The sequence below is a fragment of the Anomaloglossus baeobatrachus genome, chromosome 3, assembly GCF_048569485.1.
Source record: "Anomaloglossus baeobatrachus isolate aAnoBae1 chromosome 3, aAnoBae1.hap1, whole genome shotgun sequence".
Taxonomy (NCBI): Eukaryota; Metazoa; Chordata; class Amphibia; order Anura; family Aromobatidae; genus Anomaloglossus; species Anomaloglossus baeobatrachus.
In genome coordinates this window covers 181,114,013-181,137,224 of record NC_134355.1, presented here as the reverse complement: position 1 = coordinate 181,137,224, position 23,212 = coordinate 181,114,013, and the positions used below count along the sequence as shown (strand labels likewise).

Here is a 23,212-nt window from a genome sequence, read left to right as displayed (position 1 = left end):
TTGAATCATTTGCGATGCCGTACAGAGGAGCTGTCTGCACTATACAAATGGATGACGCATCCAATCAGATGCAAGGAGGTGATGTCGCTGTATGATGTCACCTCCTTGCATCTGATTGGCCAGCAGCAGCCATTAGTATAGTGCTCAGAGCTCCTCTGCGCAGCACCGCAAATGATTCAACTGTATTATAAAACCCTGCCTGCCACCTCCCAGCATAGAGCTGCGATCGTCAGCCGCAAACAGCAGGTATGTGCCCACGATCAGGACCTGCTGTGTCCTATATGCGGCGGGTCCTGACTGCAGGGCCGCGAGTCTCCTCCGAAGGAGAATACAGGAGACCGCAGCTGCTCATACCCACTATCAGGGTTCGGGCTGCTGCGGGCTCTTCGCTGTATTCTCAGTATGGAGGACACTTGCGACCCTGAAAGCCGCACCGCAAGTCAGTGTTTGCTGCGAGCCGTACACACATAGTGGATGGGATTTCTAAAAATCCCATCCACTCTGCTTGTACTGTACAACCCAGCACTCTGGACGCAGCTGGAACATGCTGCCTCCAAAACACTGATCAGCACGCAGCCCTGAGGGAACAGGAGGAAAGGGGAGATTTTTTTTTGTGTGTTTGTGAAGAGCGGCATAATAGGGGACAAGGATGAGGGCACAAGGATAGGCACAATACCACAAGGATGGGCACAATACTACAGGGTACAAGGATGGGCACATTACTCAGGGTACAAGGAAGGGGAACATTACGTTAGGGCACAAGCATGGGAGACATTACTACAGGGGACAAGATGGGGACATTACTAGAGGGCACAAGGATGGGGACATTGCTACAGTAAGGAGCGACATAACTACAGTTCACAAGGATGTACATATTATACAGGACACAAGAGGGACATTATTGCAAGATGGGGGGCATTACTACAAGATGTTGGCTAATAGGACTGTATGATGCTGCTAATTGTAAAACAATATTAGAAGAAGGGAATAAAATGTAAAAAACATTCAAAATAGCATGCCTTTTTTGCCATTAAAAAATTAAAAACGATTATATATATATATATATATATATATCTCATTTTTAATGGCAAAAAAAAAAGTAATGCTATTTTGAATATATATATATATTTAAACAAAAAGGTGCAGGTTTGTTATAATCAAGCATAAAAATGTTCAAAATAGTGATCTAATAGGTGTATAGAAAAAAAACATGGAATCACTAAAAATGGCACTTTGTCCTGCAAAGAATGCGGCCCTTCTCAATTTTTTCTTCTATGTGTGTCCCATTCCCCCAGCTGAGTTTGAGACCTCTGACTTAAACACTGATGACCTATTCTTAGGATAGGTCGTCAATATTTGATTGTCTGGGGTCCAATAGAGGGAGGATGTGCAATACCCGGCCAAGTCCACTATTAGAAGACGGAGCAGCTCCACAATGGAGCATTTCCAAAAACCTGCTGCCACCACTGGCACCGAGAACAGCTGATTGGCAGGGGTGCGGGTGTTGGACTCTGGCCGATCAGACACAGATGACCTATCTTAGGCTTGAAACACACATCCGTGAAACACGTGCGTGTTTGGTCCGTTTCCGTGTATACTGGAGACACGGCCAAACGTGCACCAATGTTACTATATCTCTGCGGTTACAATTGCGTTTTTGGTTATGTCCGTGAGTCCGTCTCCGTGATGCGTTTTGTGGGCCGTGTCTCACGCCAGCATGTCCGTTTTATTCACGCAACACGCAGCACGGACCCAATGAAAGTCAATGGGTCTGTGCGCACGTCCGAGTGACACGGACGCATCTCTGTTTGTTCCCTGTATGTTTTGTGCTTTTTTCATGTGATGTCAGTCTTTTTTCTTTTTATGTTTCGTTCTCTCCCTCAGTCCGTCGGTCGGTCTCTATGTCTGTCTGTCCCTCTAGCTGTCTGGCGGTCAGTTCCCCCCTCTCTCATACTTACCATTCCCCGATCTCCGGCGCGGCGCTGCACGGCTGTTTTAAAAACTCCAGCGGCTTTTCCTCTTTTGAAAAAGCCGGCCGCCCATTAATCAATCTCGTATTCCCTGCTTTCCCCGCCCACCGGCGGCTGTGATTGGTTGCAGTGAGACACGCCCACCACGCTGAGTGACAGCTGTCACACTGCACCCAATCACAGCAGCCGGTGGGCGTGTCTATACTGTGCAGTAAAATAAATAAATAAATAATTAAAAAAACCGGCATGCGGTCCCCCCCCATTTTAATACCAGCCAGATAAAGCCATACGGCTGAAGGCTGGTATTCTCAGGATGGGGAGCCCCACGTTATGGGGGGCCCCCCACCCTAACAATATCAGTCAGCAGCCGCCCAGAATTGCCGCATACATTATATGCGACAGTTCTGGGGCTGTACCCGGCTCTTCCCGATTTACCCTGGTGCGTTGGCAAATCGGGGTAATAAGGAGTTATTGGCAGCCCATAGCTGCCAATAAGTCCTAGATTAATCATGTCAGGCGTCTATGAGACACCCTCCATGATTAATCAGTAAATTACAGTAAAACAACACACACACCCGAAAAAAATCCTTTATTAGAAATAAAAAACACAAACAAATTCCCTCATTACCAATTTATTAACCCCGACAAACCCTCCATGTCCGGCGTACTCCACGGACCTCCAGCGTCGCGTCAGCTCTGCTGCATGGAGGTGACAGGAGCAGCAGAAGACACCGCCGCTCCGGTCACCTCCACGCAGCTAATGAGATGAGTAGCGCGATCAGGTGCTGTCAGTCAGGTAACTCGCGGCCACCGCTGGATCCAGCGGTGGCCGCGGGTAACCTCCGTGACAGCAGCTGATCGCACTACTCACCTCATTAGCTGCGTGGAGGTGACCGGAGCGGCGGTGTCTTCTGCTGCTCCTGTCACCTCCATGCAGCAGAGCTGGACGCGACGCTGGAGGTCCGTGGAGTACGCCGGACATGGAGGGTTTGTCGGGGTTAATAAATTGGTAATGAGGGAATTTGTTTGTGTTTTTTATTTCTAATAAAGGATTTTTTTCGGGTGTGTGTGTTGTTTTACTGTAATTTACTGATTAATCATGGAGGGTGTCTCATAGACGCCTGACATGATTAATCTAGGACTTATTGGCAGCTATGGGCTGCTAATAACTCCTTATTACCCCGATTTGCCAACGCACCAGGGTAAATCGGGAAGAGCCGGGTACAGCCCCAGAACTGTCGCATATAATGTATGCGGCAATTCTGGGCGGCTGCTGACTGATATTGTTAGGGTGGGGGGCCCCCCATAACGTGGGGCTCCCCATCCTGAGAATACCAGCCTTCAGCCGTATGGCTTTATCTGGCTGGTATTAAAATGGGGGGGGACCGCATGCCGGTTTTTTTAATTATTTATTTATTTATTTTACTGCACAGTATAGACACGCCCACCGGCTGCTGTGATTGGGTGCAGTGTGACAGCTGTCACTCAGCGTGGTGGGCGTGTCTCACTGCAACCAATCACAGCCGCCGGTGGGCGGGTAAAGCAGGGAATACGAGATTGATTAATGGTCGGCCGGCTTTTTCAAATTAGAAAAAGCCGCCGGAACAGTGTGAACGCCGTGCAGCGCCGGTGATCGGGGATCGGTGAGTATGAGAGAGGGGGGGACACTTCAGTCACTCGGGGGATTAGTGGTCACCGGTGAATCCTTCACAGGTGACCGCTAATCAGTACACGGCACAAAGACAGAGCCGCGGAATGACAATGAAGTCGGGTGAAGTTCACCCGAGTTCATTCTCATCCTGCTACTCTGTCTTCCGACATGTAGTAACGACATTTTGCATCACACACGTACATTTCACACGGACAACACATACACGTCAGTTATTTCACTCACGCACACACGGACATTCCACACGCACATACGGCTAGCATACGGGATACACACGCAGGCCACACATACCATAAAAACGGACCTAAAAAACGGAAAACGGACCCGAAAAACGGCCCGTTTTACACGGACGTGGTTTTCACGGATGTGTGGCGGAGCCCTTAATGATAGGCTATCAATGTTAAAGTAGTCCACAACCTCTTTAATATTTTTAGGTTGCTGTTCTCTAAATTGTTAATCCATATATTGTGTGAACCTGAGCTGGTGTTACCTTGGGTTGTTAGATGAAGAACACTGGTAGCATCACACTGAAATCTTTCTTAGCGAAACCTTATTCTTAGCCAGAAAAGTAATTGCTCTTCACTGGATAGCTAACAGACCCCCCACAATTAGTAGATAGAAGGCCCCAGTTAACACTACTATTTTATATGGGAAAATTATCTTTCAAAATAGGGGATGCACAGCTAAATTTCAAAAAGGTCTAGGGGTCTTTGGGTGGATAGTCTCCTAACTCTTGCCCCTCAACTATCACAGTTACATTTCATTCTTGATATGTTCCTTTTCTGTAATATCTGTTCTGTTTTTTCCTTTCCTCATCTCAGCACTTTTCTGGCATTTTGCTCATAGCTTGGGTCTAATTGGTCCCGATGTCTTACCTACCTGGAGCGTCCTTTATATGTTTCGCTCCGAGGATATGTTCTTCTAGGCTGTAATGTGACTTCTATTTTGTGTATGTAACCACTTATTTGATTGTATATTCATCTTGTACTAACTCATTGCTGTTTTGTTTTTTTTCAACATGCTAAATAAAATAAATTAAAAAGAAAAAACAAAGGGAGCTGTCCATACCGTCTAACTCTTTTACACAATTTTATTTAGCTTGGTACTCCTTTGTACTTTAACATAACGTAAGTAAATGAAATGGAAATTTCCTGCAGATAAGAAGCTTTGTACCATGTGGTGTGTGTTAGTTCAGATAAAGCAGAAATGTAACAATGCTACAACCTGTATGTCATATCATTACAGAAAACACCAAGGCCCATCCTCACCAAGTAAATAGTTGAAAAATTGTGCCTACTGACACCCCCGAGTACAATTTTTTACTTATTACGCTGCACGGTCAAAAATGATAATCTAGTAAATGGCTTCAGACTTCCCTGAGCAAAGTGCTTAAAAATGACAGTATAGTAAATAATTACACATGGGCACAGATGATGTGCAGATGGTGTATGAAGGTGCGTCAATGGGACTCTACCCTCATACAGATTCTTGACCATGAAACGTCTTTATGTTAGTAAGGTCTTGCTCACATTTGAGGAAAAGGAAAAAAAAAAAAAATTGATCCCATTTCGCTCCTGAAAAATTGTACGAGAGGAATCTGTCTGAGTAAACTTTTGTAATGCGAATGTGCAATTATTTTTCTTAGATAGCATCCGTATGCCATCCCTATGCAATGGGTTCTAATATTATGTTTTACAAACTAGACCACTAGTTGTAAATTTGTCCTGGTTGTCAGAAATAATAAAGTAATCAAATATAAAATGATAGATAGAGGGATAGAGAGCGGGATGAATGAATGGATGGATGGTCCCTCTACTTCAATCCAAGTAGCTGAAATCTTACAAGAAGAATCCTCCCATTATCAGGCTCTGGGCAAAGTTCTCATTTTTGGAGACCTCAATGCAAGAACAGGGAGAGAAAAATACTTTCTGACCACAGATGGAAACATCTACGTATTTGGAGCAGCGAATGATGGCCATGACTCTGAACAATCAAGAGAGAAACCGCGAAGGGCGCTTTCACACTTGCATTGTGCGCCATCCGTTGCAATCTGCCGCCTTGAGGAATTACGGTAACAGTTGCAGGAAGCCATTTATTCCTCATAGGCTTCTATTAAGGGCGGATTGCAACGGATGGTCTTGCGTTGCATCCGCCCCTCGGCGCATCTGTTGTTTTGTCGGTGACCGTCGGGTGGAAGGAACGCTGAATGTAGTGTTTTTTGTTGCTGTAAAGAAGGGAATTTTGTTTACTTACCGTAAATTCCTTTTCTTCTAGCTCCAATTGGGAGACCCAGACAGTGGGTGTATAGCTACTGCCTCTGGAGGCCGCACAAAGAACTACACTTAAAAGTGTAAGGCCCCTCCCCTTCTGGCTATACACCCTCCCGTAGGAGTACGGATTCCTCAGTTTTAGTACCAAAGCAAGGAGGAGGAAAGCCAATAACAGTTTCAAAAACAAATTCAATCCGATAACAAGATCGGAGAACTTAAGAAACAACATGAACAACATGTGCACCCGAAAAACGAAACCCTAAGAACAAATAGGGCGGGTGCTGGGTCTCCCAATTGGAGCTAGAAGAAAAGGAATTTACGGTAAGTAAACAAAATTCCCTTCTTCTTTTTCGCTCCTAATTGGGAGACCCAGACAGTGGGACGTCCAAAAGCAGTCCCTGGGTGGGTAAAAAGATACCACATGAACGGGCTGTCAGACAGCCTCTTCCTACAGGTGGGCCACCGCCGCCTGAAGGACCTGTCTACCTAGGCTGGCATCTGCCGAAGCGTAGGTATGCACTTGATAGTGTTTGGTAAACGTGTGCAGACTCGACCAGGTAGCCGCCTGGCACACTTGCTGAGCCGTAGCCTGATGCCGCAATGCCCAGGACGCACCCACGGCTCTGGTAGAATGGGCCTTCAGTCCAGATGGAATCGGAAGCCCAGCAGAACGGTATGTGTGAAGAATTGGTTCCTTGATCCACCGCGCAAGGGTGGATTTGGAAGCTTGCGATCCTTTATGCTGACCAGCGACTAGGACAAAGAGCGCATCAGAACGGCGTAGAGGCGCCGTGCGAGAAATGTAAATCCTGAGTGCTCTCACCAGGTCCAACAGATGTAAACCCTTTTCAAATTGGTGAACTGGATGCGGACACAAAGATGGCAAAGTGATATCCTGATTGAGATGAAAGGAAGAAACCACCTTGGGAGAAAACTCCGGAATTGGACGCAGTACTACCTTGTCTTGGTGAAACACCAGGAAGGGAGATTTGCAAGATAACGCCGCTAGCTCGGACACTCTTCGAAGAGACGTGACCGCCACAAGAAAAACTACTTTTTGTGAAAGCCGAGAAAGGGAAACCTCTTTCAAAGGCTCGAAAGGCGGCTTCTGGAGAGCAATGAGAACCTTGTTCAGATCCCAGGGTTCCAATGGCCGTTTGTAAGGAGGAACGATATGACAAACTCCTTGGAGAAAAGTGCGTACTTTAGAAAGCCGTGCCAAGCGCTTCTGAAAGAATACGGATAGCGCGGAGACTTGACCCTTAAGCGAGCTAAGCGACAAACCTTTTTCCAACCCAGACTGCAGGAAGGAAAGAAAAATTGGCAATGCAAATGGCCAGGGAGAAAACCCTTGAGCCAAGCACCACGCTAAGAATATCTTCCACGTCCTGTGATAGATCTTAGCTGAGGATGGTTTTCTAGCCTGTCTCATTGTGGCAACAACTTCATGAGATAAACCTGAGGCCGCTAGGATCCAGGACTCAATGGCCACACAGTCAGGTTCAGGGCCGCAGAATTCAGATGGAAAAACGGCCCTTGAGACAGCAAATCTGGACGGTTTGGTAGTGTCCACGGTTGGCCTACCGTGAGATGCCACAGATCCGGGTACCACGACCTTCTTGGCCAATCTGGAGCGACGAGTATGGCTCGATGGCAGTCGGACTTGATTTTCCGGAGAACTCTGGGTAACAATGCTAGAGGTGGGAACACATAGGGGAGTCGGAATTGCGACCAATCCTGAACCAAGGCGTCTGCCGCCAGCGCTCGGTGATCGTGAGACCGTGCCATGAAAACTGGGACCTTGTTGTTGTGCCGTGACGCCATCAGATCGACGTCCGGCGTCCCCCAGCGGCAACAGATCTGTTGAAACACGTCCGGGTGAAGGGACCATTCTCCTGCGTCCATGCCCTGGCGACTGAGAAAGTCTGCTTCCCAGTTTTCCACGCCTGGGATGTGAACTGCGGATATGGTGGACGCTCTGCTTTCCACCCACGTCAAAATCCGCTGGACTTCTTGAAAAGCTTGGCGACTGCGTGTTCCCCCTTGGTGGTTGATGTATGCCACCGCCGTGGAATTGTCCGACTGAATCCGAATCTGCTTGCCTTCCAGCCATTGTTGGAAGGCTCGCAGGGCAAGATAGATTGCTCTGATTTCCAGAACATTGATCTGCAGGGTGGACTCTTCCTGAGTCCACGTCCCCTGAGCCCTGTGGTGGAGAAACACCGCTCCCCACCCTGATAGGCTCGCATCCGTCGTGACCACTGCCCAGGACGGGGGAAGGAACGACTTTCCCTGTGACAATGAGGTGGGGAGAAGCCACCAACGCAGAGAGTCCTTGGCAGTTTGAGAGAGGGAGACAGTCCTGTCGAGGGACGTCGATTTCCCATCCCATTGGCGTAGAATGTCCCATTGTAGAGGGCGCAGATGAAACTGCGCGAACGGGACTGCCTCCATTGCTGCTACCATCTTTCCTAGGAAATGCATGAGGCGCCTCAGTGAGTGCGACTGGCTCTGAAGGAGAGATTGCACTCCAGTCCGTAGCGAGCACTGCTTGTCCAGTGGAAGCCTCACTATCGCTGAGAGAGTATGAAACTCCATGCCAAGATAAGTCAGAGATTGGGTCGGGGTTAGATGAGACTTTGGAAAGTTGATAATCCACCCGAAACTCTGGAGAGTGTCTAGTGCCACCTTCAGACTGTGTTGGCATGCCTCTTGAGAGGGTGCCTTTATAAGCAGGTCGTCTAGATACGGGATGACCGAGTGACCCTGCGAGTGCAGAACAGCTACTACTGCTGCCATGACTTTGGTGAAGACCCGGGGGGCTGTTGCCAGACCGAAAGGTAACGCTACGAACTGTAGGTGTTCGTCGTGTATGACGAAGCGTAGGAAACGCTGATGCTCTGGTGCAATCGGCACGTGGAGATACGCATCTTTGATGTCTATTGATGCTAGAAAATCTCCTTGAGACATTGAGGCTATGACGGAGCGTAGGGATTCCATCCGGAACCTCCTGACTTTTACGTGTCTGTTGAGCAACTTTAGATCCAGGACGGGTCGATACGATCCGTCCTTTTTTGGGACCACAAACAGATTGGAGTAAAAACCGTGACCTTGTTCCTGAAGAGGGACGGAGGTCACCACTCCTTCCGCCTTTAGAGCGGCCACCGCCTGCAACAGAGCATCGGCTCGGTCTGGTGGTGGAGAAGTTCTGAAGAAACGAGTTGGCGGACGAGAACTGAACTCTATCCTGTACCCGTGAGACAGAATATCCCTCACCCAACGGTCTTTGACGCGTGACAGCCAAATGTCGCCAAAGTGGGAAAGCCTCCCACCGACCGCGGGTGTGGGAATCGGAGACCGCAAGTCAGGAGGACGCCGTCTTGGCAACGGTTCCTCCGGCTGTCCTTTTTGGGCGTGACTGAGACCTCCAAGAATCTGAGCGTCTCTGGTCTTTTTGAGTCTTTTTTGACGAGGCGAATTGGGACCTGCCCGGTCCTCGAAAGGACCGATAACCAGACTGACCCTTCCTCTGTTGGGGTTTGTTTTGTCTGTGTTGCGGTAAGGATGAGTCCTTACCCTTGGAGTGTTTGATGATTTCATCCAAACGCTCTCCAAACAATCGGTCACGAGAAAAAGGCAAATTGGTTAAGCACTTCTTGGAATGAGAATCTGCTTTCCAATGTCTCAACCACAGGGCCCTACGCAAAACAACGGAGTTGGCTGACGCCACTGCCGTGCGGCTTGTAGCGTCAAGAACAGCATTAATCGCGTACGACGCGAATGCCGCCATTTGCGAGGTCAATGGTGCTACCTGCGGGGCAAATGCACGTGTGACTGAGTCGACTCGCGCAAGCCCGGCTGAGATAGCTTGGAGTGCCCATACGGCCGCAAAAGAAGGCGCTAATGACGCTCCAATCGCTTCATAGATGGATTTCAGCCAGAGCTCCATCTGCCTGTCAGTGGCATCTTTAAGTGCCGCTCCATCTTCAACTGCAACCAAGGATCTAGCTGCAAGCCTGGAAATTGGAGGATCCACTTTTGGACACTGGGTCCAACCCTTGACCACCTCAGGGGGAAAAGGGTAGCGTGTATCTTTAAGCCGTTTAGGAAAACGCCTTTCAGGATAAGCGTGGGGTTTCTGGATTGCGTCTCTAAAGTCAGCGTGGTCCAGAAAAGTGCTTAATGTACGCTTAGGGTATCTGAAATGGATTCTCTCGTGCTGCGAAGCTGACTCCTCTACAAGAGGAGCTGGTGGGGAAATATTTAACATCTTATTGATGTTAAATATAAGATCATTAACTATGGCGTCACCATCTGGTGTATCTAGATTGAGAGCGGTCCCAGGATCAGAATCCTGATCAGTTACGTCCGCCTCATCACCCATAGATTCATCTCGCTGGGATCCTGACCATTGAGATGAATGTGAAGGCCCGTCATAGCGAGCCCGCTTAGGCTGCCCGGGGCCATCGTCCGAGTCAGAGTCTTCACCCTGAGGTGTATATGCCCGTCCCGGAGCTTGGAGCTGAGGGGGACCAGGGGGCAATGATTGCACAGTGTCCGTGGCCTGAAGTACAGGCCTAGCTCGCAATGTGTCAAGAATTTGTGACATAGTGAGAGACATTCTGTCAGCAAAAGCTGCAAACTCAGTTCCTGTCACCTGGACAGCATTCACAGGTGGTACACCCTGGGTCACGTCCAGCAGAGGTCCCGACTGTGCAAGCGCCGCAGGGGCCGAGCACTGCACACAATGGGGGTCCGTGGAGCCTGCTGGTAGAAAAGTCCCACATGCGGTGCAGGAAGCATATAATGTCTGTGCCTTGGCACCCTTGCGTTTTACGGACAACATGCTGCTGGCTCTCTGCAATGTGAGAGAGTCTATAGCCAAAGGGCGACCAGCGCTATGTAATACCAAGTATTTGTAGAAACAAAATACTAAGAATACTACTGGCACAAGAGGGGGTGAGCCCTGAGGGCTGCTTACCGCCCGCTGAATAGCGGGTAAGAGGCGCAGAATTCCTTGTCTGGGTCTCCCCGGCTCCCCTCTGCAGCTCAGCGTGTCAGCAGGAATGGCTGCCGGCGTCTGTGGAGAGGGGCGGTCCGTGGGAGTTCCCAAACAAAAGTGCGGGAAACAGTGTCCCCTCTGTGCCGATTGTGAGGGCTGGAGTATGTAAAAACGACTCCAGCCCTCGGCGCTGATGCACTGGCCAGCGTCCCGCCCCTCTCCTGACTGGCAGGTCTGGGGGCGGGAACGAACGGAAGCAGGCCGCAAAAGCCGGGGACTCGAGTTATCAGCGCGGCCGCCGTAAAAGCGCGGGCCGCGCTGAAGTCCCCGGCGCACCACAAGTGCCAGCCGCGCCGCAGTCCCAGCGGCCGGCGTGACCGATTTCCAGAAGTGGCCAGCGTCCCGCCCCTCTCCTGACTGGCAGGTCTGGGGGCGGGAACGAACGGAAGCAGGCCGCAAAAGCCGGGGACTCGAGTTATCAGCGCGGCCGCCGTAAAAGCGCGGGCCGCGCTGAAGTCCCCGGCGCACCACAAGTGCCAGCCGCGCCGCAGTCCCAGCGGCCGGCGCGACCGATTCCCAGAAGTGTGCCTGCTTCAGCGAAGCTGAATGAGGCCATGGCACAAGCGCCGTAGCGCTGATGTCCCCCGGCGCACTACAACACCCAGCATGCTGCGGTGTGAGCGCCAAATGCACGGGGACACAGAGTACCTTGAGGAAGCAGGGCCATGTCCCTGATGTACTCCGCTCCATCCAGCATCTTCTCCAGGGGCTGTAGATGGAGCACGGTCTCAGTGCCTGGAGACCAGTAAATCCCACTTCACCCAGAGCCCTGTAAAAAGGGATGGGGAAGGAATCAGCATGTGGGCTCCTGCCGCCGTACCCGCAATGGGTACCTCAACCTTACAAACACCTCCGACATACAGTGGGGTGAGAAGGGAGCATGCTGGGAGCCCTGTATGGGCCCTCTTTTCTTCCATCCGACATAGTCAGCAGCTGCTGCTGACTAAAAACAATGGAGCTATGCGTGCGTGTCTGACCTCCTGCGCACAAAGCTAAAACTGAGGAATCCGTACTCCTACGGGAGGGTGTATAGCCAGAAGGGGAGGGGCCTTACACTTTTAAGTGTAGTTCTTTGTGCGGCCTCCAGAGGCAGTAGCTATACACCCACTGTCTGGGTCTCCCAATTAGGAGCGAAAAAGAAAAAACGCACTCCGCAGGATTCCATCGGGATCCGTTAAGAGGCATAATGAATGTCTATGCTGCTGGATTCCGTCGACAAGCATTTGGCGACGGATTCCAGTGCAGGATTCCGTCATGTTCTACGGAGCATGCTCAGCATGTCCAGCAGAACGTTCTAAATCATTTAAAATCACTCCTGGTCTCTCTCTCTCTCTGTCGGTCAGTCTCGCTCTCGGACTCTCTCTCTCTCTCTGTCGGTCGGTCTGTTGGTCGGTCTCTCTCTCGGTCTCTCTGTCGGTCGGTCTCTCCCTCTCACCCACTCTCTCATACTCACCAATCACCGTGCGTGGCATGGCGCTGCACGGCTGTCACACTGTTTTGGCAGCTTTTCCTCTTTTGAAAATGCCGGCAGCTCATTATTCAATCTCGTATTCCCTGCTTCCCCCGTCCACCGGCGCCTATGATTGGTTGCAGTTAGACACACCCCTACGCTGAGCGACAGCTGTCTCGCTACAACCACTACAATCACAGCCGCTGGTGGGCGTGTCTATATCGTGCAGTAAAATAAATACACACACGCACTGCAGAGGAGGCTGCCAATCAAAGTGCCAAAGACAGATTACAGCAGACCTCACTGTGTAGTAAGTAGGGACTGTAACTGCTCCCTGGATCACTTTCAGTCATCGGCTACAGGTAGGATACAAGTCCATTTCCTCCCTGTAACCGCATTTCTAGTAAAGCCAGCAGGCAGGACTTTAACACTACTTACCTACAGATTAACCCTATACCTGCAGAAAAATGCATTTCCCAATATGACAGGTTCCAAACTTATGTGTAGGACTTTCTTTACAATCACATACAGCACCAACCAGAGCTGCCACTATTACAGAAGTAATGGTAAAGTCATCTTAGTCAGCATCTCATGGGCTTTTTAGAGGTTTCCTACTGGTAATGAGGTTGAGAATAATTACTGTAGAATATGTGCAGTATGTTGTCAGCTGCTTTATCCAATTTTGCTTTTAGCAATAACTAATGCCAACATTTGGAAATGTCTGAATAAATAAAAATCAATAAAAACAAAGTCTTAATTTCCACTTATTGAGAAATGCATTATAGATGTTTCCTAACTCTCAATAACATTAACAGGCATCTGGAAATAGCTTGCCTGGAAGAAAGTGCAGCTATCATATTGCAGTGTGTGTTATCTGTCCAAAAAGGTATCAGAGGAAAGCACGCGTAATCTGATGGGATGCTGAGTAAGCCTCCGGAGCCATGACCTTTATAATTAGAGACTTCTTGTAATCTGGTCACTAAAATTCCAGTGAAATATTCCACCCATAATAGACTGTAAGGCCGCCACTAAAAGGTCCAGGGATAGAGAGGGATTTGGAAGCGGTCATGTTGTACTCATACTATCATTTTCAGAACAACTAATCCGGAGGTTCCCTGCCCTGCTCTTGTTTTCTAACTTCTTCCAGTTTTCAGCATTAATAGATTGTGGATAAGAGTGATTGACTGCGAGCTAGATCACCATCGAGATCACACCTCCATGTATTCTAGGGCTGCAGAGAACTTACGGTCATTCACCCCCTCAACCGCACCTCTCCCTTCAAGGTCAATCTACTAGTGCCGAACTGGTCATGGTGGGAGCCAACATGTATTGTTGGCCAACTCTTGGCATTGCTGGAACAAGTGCTAGGCAAAAGTTGACCTCTATATAGGGCGCCATCCAACTAGAAATGAAAAGGGGTGAAAATTATTGGACAAATAGAAAAAAAAAAAAAAAAAGTCTCTTCACACATCTCTTGCTGCTGCACTGCTTAGCACTGAGCAGCTAGCATTGCAGTGTTGGTGGTGGGATGAGAGCTCCCTCTGCGCTCATTGCTTTAAGGGTCAGCACACATGGCAAGTAATACGGAGCAAGTGGAACGTGATAAAAAAAAATAAAAAAAAAAAAAACTCATTCCACTTGGACTGATATTACTCTATGGGGCTGCTCCCATGAGCGATTTTTTTTTTCTCAGCCCTAAATCGGACTGAGAAAACAATCGCGGCATACTGCGGGTGGAATGCGATCCAGTTTCAGTCGCACCCATTCCAGTCTATGGGGGCAAGAGAAACATCGCATTCCACTCGCCTTACACCAGTGTAAGGAGAGTACAGTGCGATTCACGCTCAGCTGGTAACAGAGGAGATGGGAGATAAATCCCTCCCTCCCCTCCGCAGCGCTGGCCCTCCCCACTGCAGCGCCGGCCGTCCTCTCCACAGGGGTGGTCTGATTGCACAATCGTACTACAGACACATGACAGTCGGCTCCCGCTGTGCTGCAAGCATGAGTCAAGTGTCATGTGAGGACTCACACTAAATCCCTGTGTGGCCTCAGTCTTAGAGTACAGATTCAACAAAACTTGAGACCAAGCAGATGCTTTCCTTAGTGAAGGAAGAATCAACAAAAGAAGCAGTCCATCGTTCATTGTGAGGATGGAAGTGCATCTAAGAGAGAAATAAGTTCTTGCACAATCTGTTCTACTAGCAGAGGCGCACATAGAAATCAGAGAAAGTGCAGAATGGGCAACTCCTGTTCCTGAAGAGAGATGTTAGAAATCAAGGCTTCTACTTTTAGACAATTCTCATCCCCAGTTATTTTTCTAGTCCTTTCATTTCCACCCAGAATTGGATGACCTATAAAAGGATACCTACAAACGGTGATACCACCACTGTACATATTCTGGTTATAATCAGGTTTTTAAAAAAAAATGTAGAATCGTTTTAATTATTTATTTCATAAATGAACAGTGTACATGAAAATAAGTAACTTTGTAATGTATCCTATCAGACAAATCTGCTTCTCTCTCTGCCAGAATTGATCAGTCATTATCAAAATTCTCAGTTCTGAGGTAAAATCTGTATTCAGTGAAGACTTTCCCATTACTGAGATAGGAGATGGCGGATGTTACTGAGGAGATTCTATGACAACAGAAGGAGGGAGGAGTGAGAGGCAGAGCTGACCTGCAGAATAAAGCCGCCCCATCACGTATACCGCAAAGTGAACGGCGTAAAAAATTGTAACAAGGCCAATTCTTCAACTACTGATGGTTTGTTTGTTCTGCCTCCCAAAGATCACAGTAAAAGGCCAGCTCACATTTATCCTGTGCTCTACACTTAGCAAGAATTATGTGTAAATCTCTGAAAAACGGGATTCAGACAAATTCCCAATAGAAAATAAATTCACTGTAGTGAGGCAGATGGAGCCACTTTAACCTACCGTTTGGCCTGTGGTTCAGCGGTGTTGTTCTTTTGCTGCATCATTGGGGGCTTGACCTGAATCATGTATTTCGGAGATGTAGATGGAAACCCTGATGTAAGTGCTCAGCCTAAAGCACAGGTTAAATGTGAACTGATCCAAAATGTTCTGTACCCCAAATTGCTGCAATTAGCATTCAACTCAACCAACAAAAATACAAGTACCCAATTAGGTCCGTCATCTGTTAATGGAAATATTGGGGACTTCCATGTTACTAGTAGCACAAAGGCTCTGGAAAAGCACTATGGCTCTTCCCACCCACCCACCCAAAAAATCCAGCAAAAATGCCCTCCAATATCCAAACGCCCCCCCTCCTTACTAAGTCCCACAGTGTGAATAAACCACATTTAGCGTCCAGATGTTTGGCATTTAGTAGTCAGGAGAGACCACTGGAGTGCATGTCTCCAGAAGAACAAGCTGGGCATAACCAAAGGGCATTACAATGACAGATATGCCATTTTCACCCAGCAACATCCATTGCTGCTTGTTTCTGAAAACCATCCATGGAGCCAAATCATAAATTCCTAGAGAAGTGTAATTTCCAAAATGGGGTCACTTGAAGGATAAAAATGCTCACTAATCTTCTAGATGTATTCATTGAGAGGTAGTTACCAAAATGGGGTCACTTGTGGGGGTTTTGCATGTCAGAGGCTTTTCAAATGTGACATGGCGCCCATAATCTATTCTAGGAGAAAATTGTGCTTCTTCCCTTCCGAGCCCCATGTGCCCAAACAGTAGCTTTCCATCACATATGGGATATCAGCAAACTCAGGAGAAATTGCACAATAATTTGCATTGGGAATTTTCTCCTGGTACCCTTGTTAATATGCAAAATTTGGAACTAAAATAACATTTTTGCAGGAAAAAGTAAACATTTTTCTTTTTTTCCTTCAACGTTCGCTCCTGTAAAGCACCTGAAGAATTAAATAAACTTATTGGATGTGGTTTTGAGTTCTGTAAGGTTGTACAGTTTTTAGAATGGTGTCAATGAAGTATTTCATGTCATATAGGCCTCTCAAAAGTCACTGCAAATGTGATGTTGGCTGTAAAAGAATGGTTTTGAAAATTTTGTTGTGTACATTAGGAATTGGTGATAAAATTTTAACCCTTCTACCTTCATAACAAAAGAAAATATGTTTCAAAAATTGTGCTGATATAAAGCAGACATGTGGGAAATGTTATTAAATTATTTTTTTCTGGACTGGACTTGAACCCGAACATCTGCCCGGATGCTGATCCCCATACAAGTCTATAGAGATATGAACACTATGCTGTAAAGTGGTGGTAGGAAGAGCTAGGGGGGTGCAAAGCAGGACAGTTATACTTACCTTGTCTCCCGCACTGCTGTAACACTGCTTCCGGGTCTGATCATTAACTCTCATACATATTCACTGCTTCCCCCGCCCACATCAGTCCCGGAGTCTGATTGGTTGTCGTAAGACCGCACCCCACAAGGTGTGACAGCGTCTGTGACTGGCTGGAATCACACACGCTGTCTATGTCCCTATAATGGTATAAATAAAAAAAATGGCCTAGGGTCCCCCCCATATTGTGATAGCCAACGCAGATAAAACACACAACTACAGGGTCCAGCTCCCAGCCAAGTGCTTATCTTGGCAGTGTATCAAAATAAGAGGGACCCTATGTCGCTTTTTTAAAATTATTTAAAATAAATAATTTAAAAAAAATATATATATAGCAGCTTAGTCAGTCTCTGCCTGAAGCCGCAGAGGGCAGTGATATTCTCTAATGTGCCCGGGCTGCGACTTCAGTATGTAGCAGAGCCAAGATCATCATGGGTCGTTGTGTGGATTATGTCGGACCTGGGTGTTTGGGGGTTTAATAAATTGGAGAAAAAGGGTGCGTTTCTGTGTATTTTATTTAAAATAAAGATTTATTTTTGTGTTTGTGTTTATTTCTTTTCACTTACAGGATTAGTAATAGGGTATCACACATAACCCTACCCATTACTACTCTAGGGCTTAGTGGCATCCAATGGATGTGACAATTTGGGACAGCTGCGGGCTGATATTATCCTGGAGGGTGCCCAATAACTATATAGTTACATAGTTACTAAGGCTGAAAAAAGACCTAGGTCCATCTAGTTCAACCTTCCTCCACCAGTTCTACATTTGGTCACAAAGTCATTTATAACCAACAATGTTTTGTGTACTGAGGAAATCATCCAGCCCTTTTTTGAAAGCTGTTATAGTATCTGCCATTACTACCTCTTGTGGTAGGGCATTCCACAGTCTGACTGCTCTAACTGTAAAGAACCCTTTCCTATTTAGCTGTCGGAATCGCTTTTCTTCCACTCGCAATGAATGCCCCCTGGTCCTTAGTATAGTCTTCGGAAGAAATAAGTCATGTGCCAGTCCTTTATATTGACCACACATGTATTTATACATATAAATGAGATCTCCTCTGAGACGTCTTTTTTCTAAGCTAAACATATCTAACTTTTTCAACCTGTCATCATATGGGAGGCCTTCCATTCCTTGTAATAGTCTAGTTGCCCGCCTTTGAACTGACTCTAACTTCTGAATGTCCTTTTTAAAATGTGGAGCCCAAAACTGGATCCCATATTCCAGATGTGGCCTTACAAGTGATTTATAGAGGGGTAACAATACGTTGGGATCACGGGATCTAATCTCTCTTTTTATACACCCTAGAATCTTGTTTGCTTTTGCAGCTGCTGCCTGACATTGAGTGCTGCTGCTGCTCAGCTTATTTGTAATGAGAATACCCAAGTCCTTCTCCTTTTCTGTAGTCCCGAGTTTACTTCCATTTAATGTATACGCAGTTATAGGATTACTCCGTCCTAGGTGCATTACTTTACATTTATCAATATTAAATCTCATTTGCCAAGTATCTGCCCATTCTGATATCTTATCCAGATCTTTTTGTAATATTATACTATCAAGGTCAGTTTTTAATATCCTACATAGTTTGGTGTCATCAGCAAAGACTGACACTTTACTATCAATCCCATCCACAAGGTCATTAATAAAGAGATTAAAAAGAATTGGTCCTAGCACAGATCCCTGCGGCACCCCACTGCTGACTATAGCCCATTTAGAGAATATACCATTTATGACAACTCTTTGTTTCCTATCTTTTAGCCAATTCCTTACCCAGTTGCATATAGTTTTCCCTAGTCCTTGCTTCTGGAGCTTTAGTATAAGGCTATTATGTGGTACAGTATCAAATGCCTTTGCAAAGTCCAAATAAATCACATCAGCTGCATTACCAATATCCAGGTTTGCACTTACCCCCTCATAGAACCCCAACAGGTTGGTTAGACACGATTTATCTTTCATGAATCCATGCTGTCTGTCACTTATTATATTATTTTCTGCAACATATTTTTGCATGTCATCCCTTAAAATGCCCTCAAAAACTTTGCATACTACTGATGTCAGGCTTACTGGACGGTAGTTGCCTGGATCTACCCTCTTACCTTTCTTAAATATCGGTACCACATTAGCAATCCTCCAATCCTGAGGCACCAACCCTGTTACAAGCGAGTCTAAAAAGATAAGATACAGAGGTCTGTCAATTACGGAGCTCAATTCCCTCAATATTCGTGGATGAATGCCATCTGGCCCTGGGGATTTGTCAATGTTTAATTTACTCAGACGTAGGCGTACTTCTTCTTGTGTTAAATTAATTATATCGGGTGGTGAACTTTGATTTTTCACTTGTTGAATGATGCCTGGTACAGTCAGTTCCTTGGTGAACACAGAAGAGAAATGCCTATTTAATATCTCAGTCTTTTGTTTGTCCTCTATAACTAACTTGTTATTATAATTTTAAGGGGCCAATACTATCCTTTGTTTTCCTTTTGGCATTAATGTATTTATAAAAGATTTTGGGATTTAACTATGAAATTACTCACCATGAGAATACCAGCCCCAGCTGTCTGCTTTATCATGGCTGGGTATCAAAATTGGGGGAATCTCACTCTGTTTTTTTTTTAATTATTAATTTAAATAATTAAGAAAAAAAAAAGTTTCATTGGGTCCCTCTTATTTTGATAAACAGCCAAGATAAGCATAGAGATGGGGACTCAACCTATAGCTATCTGCTTTATCTGCGCTGGGTAGCAAAATATGGGAGAACCCTACGCCATTTTTTTAAAATTTATTTTTTTATCACTATAGGGACGCAGACAGCATGTGTGATTTCAAACAATCACAGATGCTGTCACACAGGGTGGGGGCACAGTCTGACTGCAACCAATCACAGATGTCAGGACTAATGGTGGGCGGGGGAAGCAGTTAATATGCATGAAAGCTACTGATGGGATCTGGAAGCAGTGTTACAGCCGCGGGGAAAGTCGGTAAGTATAACGGTCCTGCTTTATTCCTTAGTTTCTTTCTTCTTCCTTTTTTATTGAATTTCTATGATTATCAGGGTGGTCGAACCAAAACAGTAGCATGGACTTCCCTGTCCAGTATGGAAGCCAAATTTTTAAGTTCCCTTTCACCTATCACTATTTCTGTGCTGAGATAATCTTATAAATGTGCCCCTGCTACGTGCTGTGTAATGGCCGTGTATGACCGTACAGGGACATGGTCTGATCATACCAAATCTCCTGGGCCGGGGAGGAAGCAAAGCAGCATAAAGACATTACAGCAGGGGATCACAGCTCATTCTTTATGCGAGGTAAAACATTTCATTGCCTGTTTTTTAAAAAAAAAAAATGTTTTACCTCAATGAAAGAATTATTTGCGATCCCGTGCTGTAATCTTGGTATACTTTTTTACTTCCTCCCCTGCCCAGGAGCTGCGGTATGATCAGACCATTTCACTGTATGGTCAGACACGGCCATTACACAGTACATGACAGGGACACATATATAAGATCATCTCAGCACAGAAACATTTTTTTAAACACATCCAATTTTGTATAAATTATTATTCTAAGATCTATTCATCAAAATTAACTTTGTTAGTGGGAAAACCCCTTTACCACCTTGCAGACAATTTTTAGTTTTTGCAGTCTTGCTTTTAAAAATGTTTTCAAGTTGTACTTCTACCATAGAACGTATGGAGAAAAATGTAAAAATTCCAAGTGGGATGAAATAATGCAAAAGAAACCCAAAACATATTTTTACTAATTTATTTTTGTTTTATAAGCATTTATCGTATTCTAAGTCTATAAAAAAAATGTTGGTTTGTCGCCATTTTCCCAGTCACACAGTGCTTTTATTTCTCTCATTACTGATACAGGAGATGGCAGGTGCTTTTAAAAGTGTATGGGGAAGATGGAGGTCGGCGCTAGAGGCAGACACCCACATTTTGCTACAAGTTCTCCTGCAATGACAACTTTATGAGCACCAGAGCTCTCATCTACTTTCTCAGTAACTGGAAAATCTGTCTTCACTGAAAACTGACTTGACTTGCAAATTGAGAATTGAATTTTAAAAAGGAATCATCACGTAATAGACTGGCTGAGGAAGACAAATAGATATTCTAACATAAAATTGGAAAGTGAGTACTGTAGACCATGGGACTTGGGGGCAATATTACACACGTCATTGGCCAATATTCCGAGGAAAATTAAGCACTCCCTGGTATGTAGGGATACGATAATGGCGTGGAAAGCAGTGAGGAAAAAGTTTAACCTGTCCTGGCGAATCTCCAAATACCTAAATATATGGAATTTTCCGGAATTCCCAGCAGGGAGGGAAAACAAACTATTTCTAGAATGGAGAAATAAGGGGATCAGTGGGGTGAAGGATCTGCTCCATGAAACGGAACATAGGTGGTTGACCCTTGAGGAGATGGTGAACAGGTACGGGCTTTCCCCATTCCAAATCATACAATACAAACAGGTGGAAAATGGAATAATGGGACTATTGAGGGATGTTAGAAAAGAACAGGTAATGAATGAAATGGACCAATTTATAATGAAGGATAAACAGGAGATTACTATTTCCTCCCTGTACAAAGATCTGAGAACAGCACTGGTACCACTGCACTCGGAAAAGGTCTGGGGAGCGTGGGCACGACAACTAAAAGATACAGAGGCAGGGGAAAAGATACAGGAGGGATGGATGAGGATGAGAAAGGAGGTGATTAATGAGGGCTGGAGGGACACGCAGTTTAGATTAATGCACAGAGCAATTTATGGTTTTAACATCCCTACCAAGCAGACGATGAATAAAATAGAACATTGCCCCAAATGTAAACAGCCGAAAACTGACTTATACCACGGGATTTGGCAGTGCCCACAAAGTCAGAAATTTTGGGGAAAAATGAAGACACTTATAGAAAAAGTATGGGAAGTGGAAATGGAACTAGACCCATTGTTATGGATTTTCCACCACAGGACTAAAGAAAAGGAAGGAGGAGGAGATACACGGGGGACCACGATTCCAAGACTCTTTCATAATATTGCTATGATAGGGCAAAAGGCCCTACTACGCAGATGGCTCGAGGAATCTGTTCCATCAGAGGAAGAGGTGGTCAATCAGATTAAAAAGCTGCTCAATATTGAACAGTTGGAAGCCGAAAGAAATAAGGACGAACTAACGGGAAACTTTTTTAAAAAATGGAAGAGATTTATAGTACAACAGTATGGAGTTGCAGAAATACGGAAAGTGGTATCTCCTTTCACTAATACGGAATGGTATCTACTGGGAGACTTGCAAGGCACATTGGGAAAGCTGAAAATACACACGCAGTAGAGACACGACAGTAGGGCGAGACGAGGGTTTCAGAGAAATAGGGCTTCAAACGGGAATCAGAATATAGAGGAGCTGTGTGTTCTTTTGCGACTTATACCTGGTGTTCTGTGTATTAAAAATGTTGGGGGGGATAAAGTGGGAATAAAAGAGGGTGGGTTAAGACAAGGGTGGGTAAATTGGTAAGGTGAATTTATTCTTGTTCAAATGTTAGACATATTGTAATACGTCTGAAAAATGCAATAAAAATGTATGTTTAAAAAAAAAAAGGAATCATCAGTTTAGGAGGAGAAAGAAGCAGATTTCTTTACTGAGATATATTACAAAGTGTATTATTTTCATGTGTTTTATTGCTTTACAAGACTTCAAAATATCAAGCTATATAAAAATTCTAAAATAAAGTGCATATAAAAGTGCAGAAGAACCAACCTAATTTACTCCGATAGTGAAAAATACATACCTGGGCACTCGCCATCTACATCGTACCCATCAGATTCCTTAAGATGTAGGTTTTCAATTTTCTCAGAAGTAGATAACTAAGAGACAACAATGAAAGCAACATAAACCATAAAGTAGAAAAAACCTCCTCCTACTAGTCGAATAACAGCAGTGACCTGCCGGAAGAATGCAAAAGGACTATACACTTACCTGCCATCTAGAGGCCTGAGGGCTGTGAGGAAGAAAGGAAAGAGAATCAGAATGGGTCTTCTAACCTCTACTTCTGGTGCTGCACAGAAACTGGCACAAATGCTACGAGCTCTCCTTTTCCTATCTAATATTAGAACACTTCGTACCGGAGAGTGCCAGCTCATGGGGGACAGCTGTGTCCACTGCTCTGATCGTAGATTTTTTTTTTTGCATGGAGCAATGTCCACATTATGTAGTCATTTTTCAGAATGTGGTGTACTACACATTGATACGCCCTTGTGATACGGAAATCTGTCACGTGTAACATGTCTGCTCTTGAGGTACCATGTTCAAAAGCGGGAGAAGCTGATTGACATGGGCAGTCCAACTCACTGACTGAGAGGCTCTTCATATATTCTCTCTAAACCAGGAGTCTTAAACTCAGCTGGGTATAAGGGTCGCACATTTTTGCTGGTAAAAAAAAATAAAATCATGCTTTA

The 23,212-nt window shown here is 45.7% G+C and overlaps 1 protein-coding gene across 2 annotated transcripts in view; it reads right to left on the bottom strand.

Annotated features, from left to right (window-relative positions):
- CNST (consortin, connexin sorting protein) overlaps positions 1–23,212 on the bottom strand; it is a 184,178-nt gene that overhangs the window by 76,077 nt on the left and 84,889 nt on the right. The window contains exons 7-9 of one of the 2 annotated variants that reach the window (XM_075339611.1): positions 22,734–22,755; positions 22,546–22,621; positions 18,855–18,923 (exon numbers count right to left, since the gene is read on the bottom strand). In XM_075339611.1, the coding sequence (XP_075195726.1) occupies positions 18,855–18,923; positions 22,546–22,621; positions 22,734–22,755 (167 nt within the window). The remainder of the gene's footprint in view (positions 1–18,854; positions 18,924–22,545; positions 22,622–22,733; positions 22,756–23,212) is intronic. The other variant, XM_075339612.1, reaches the window with a different exon arrangement.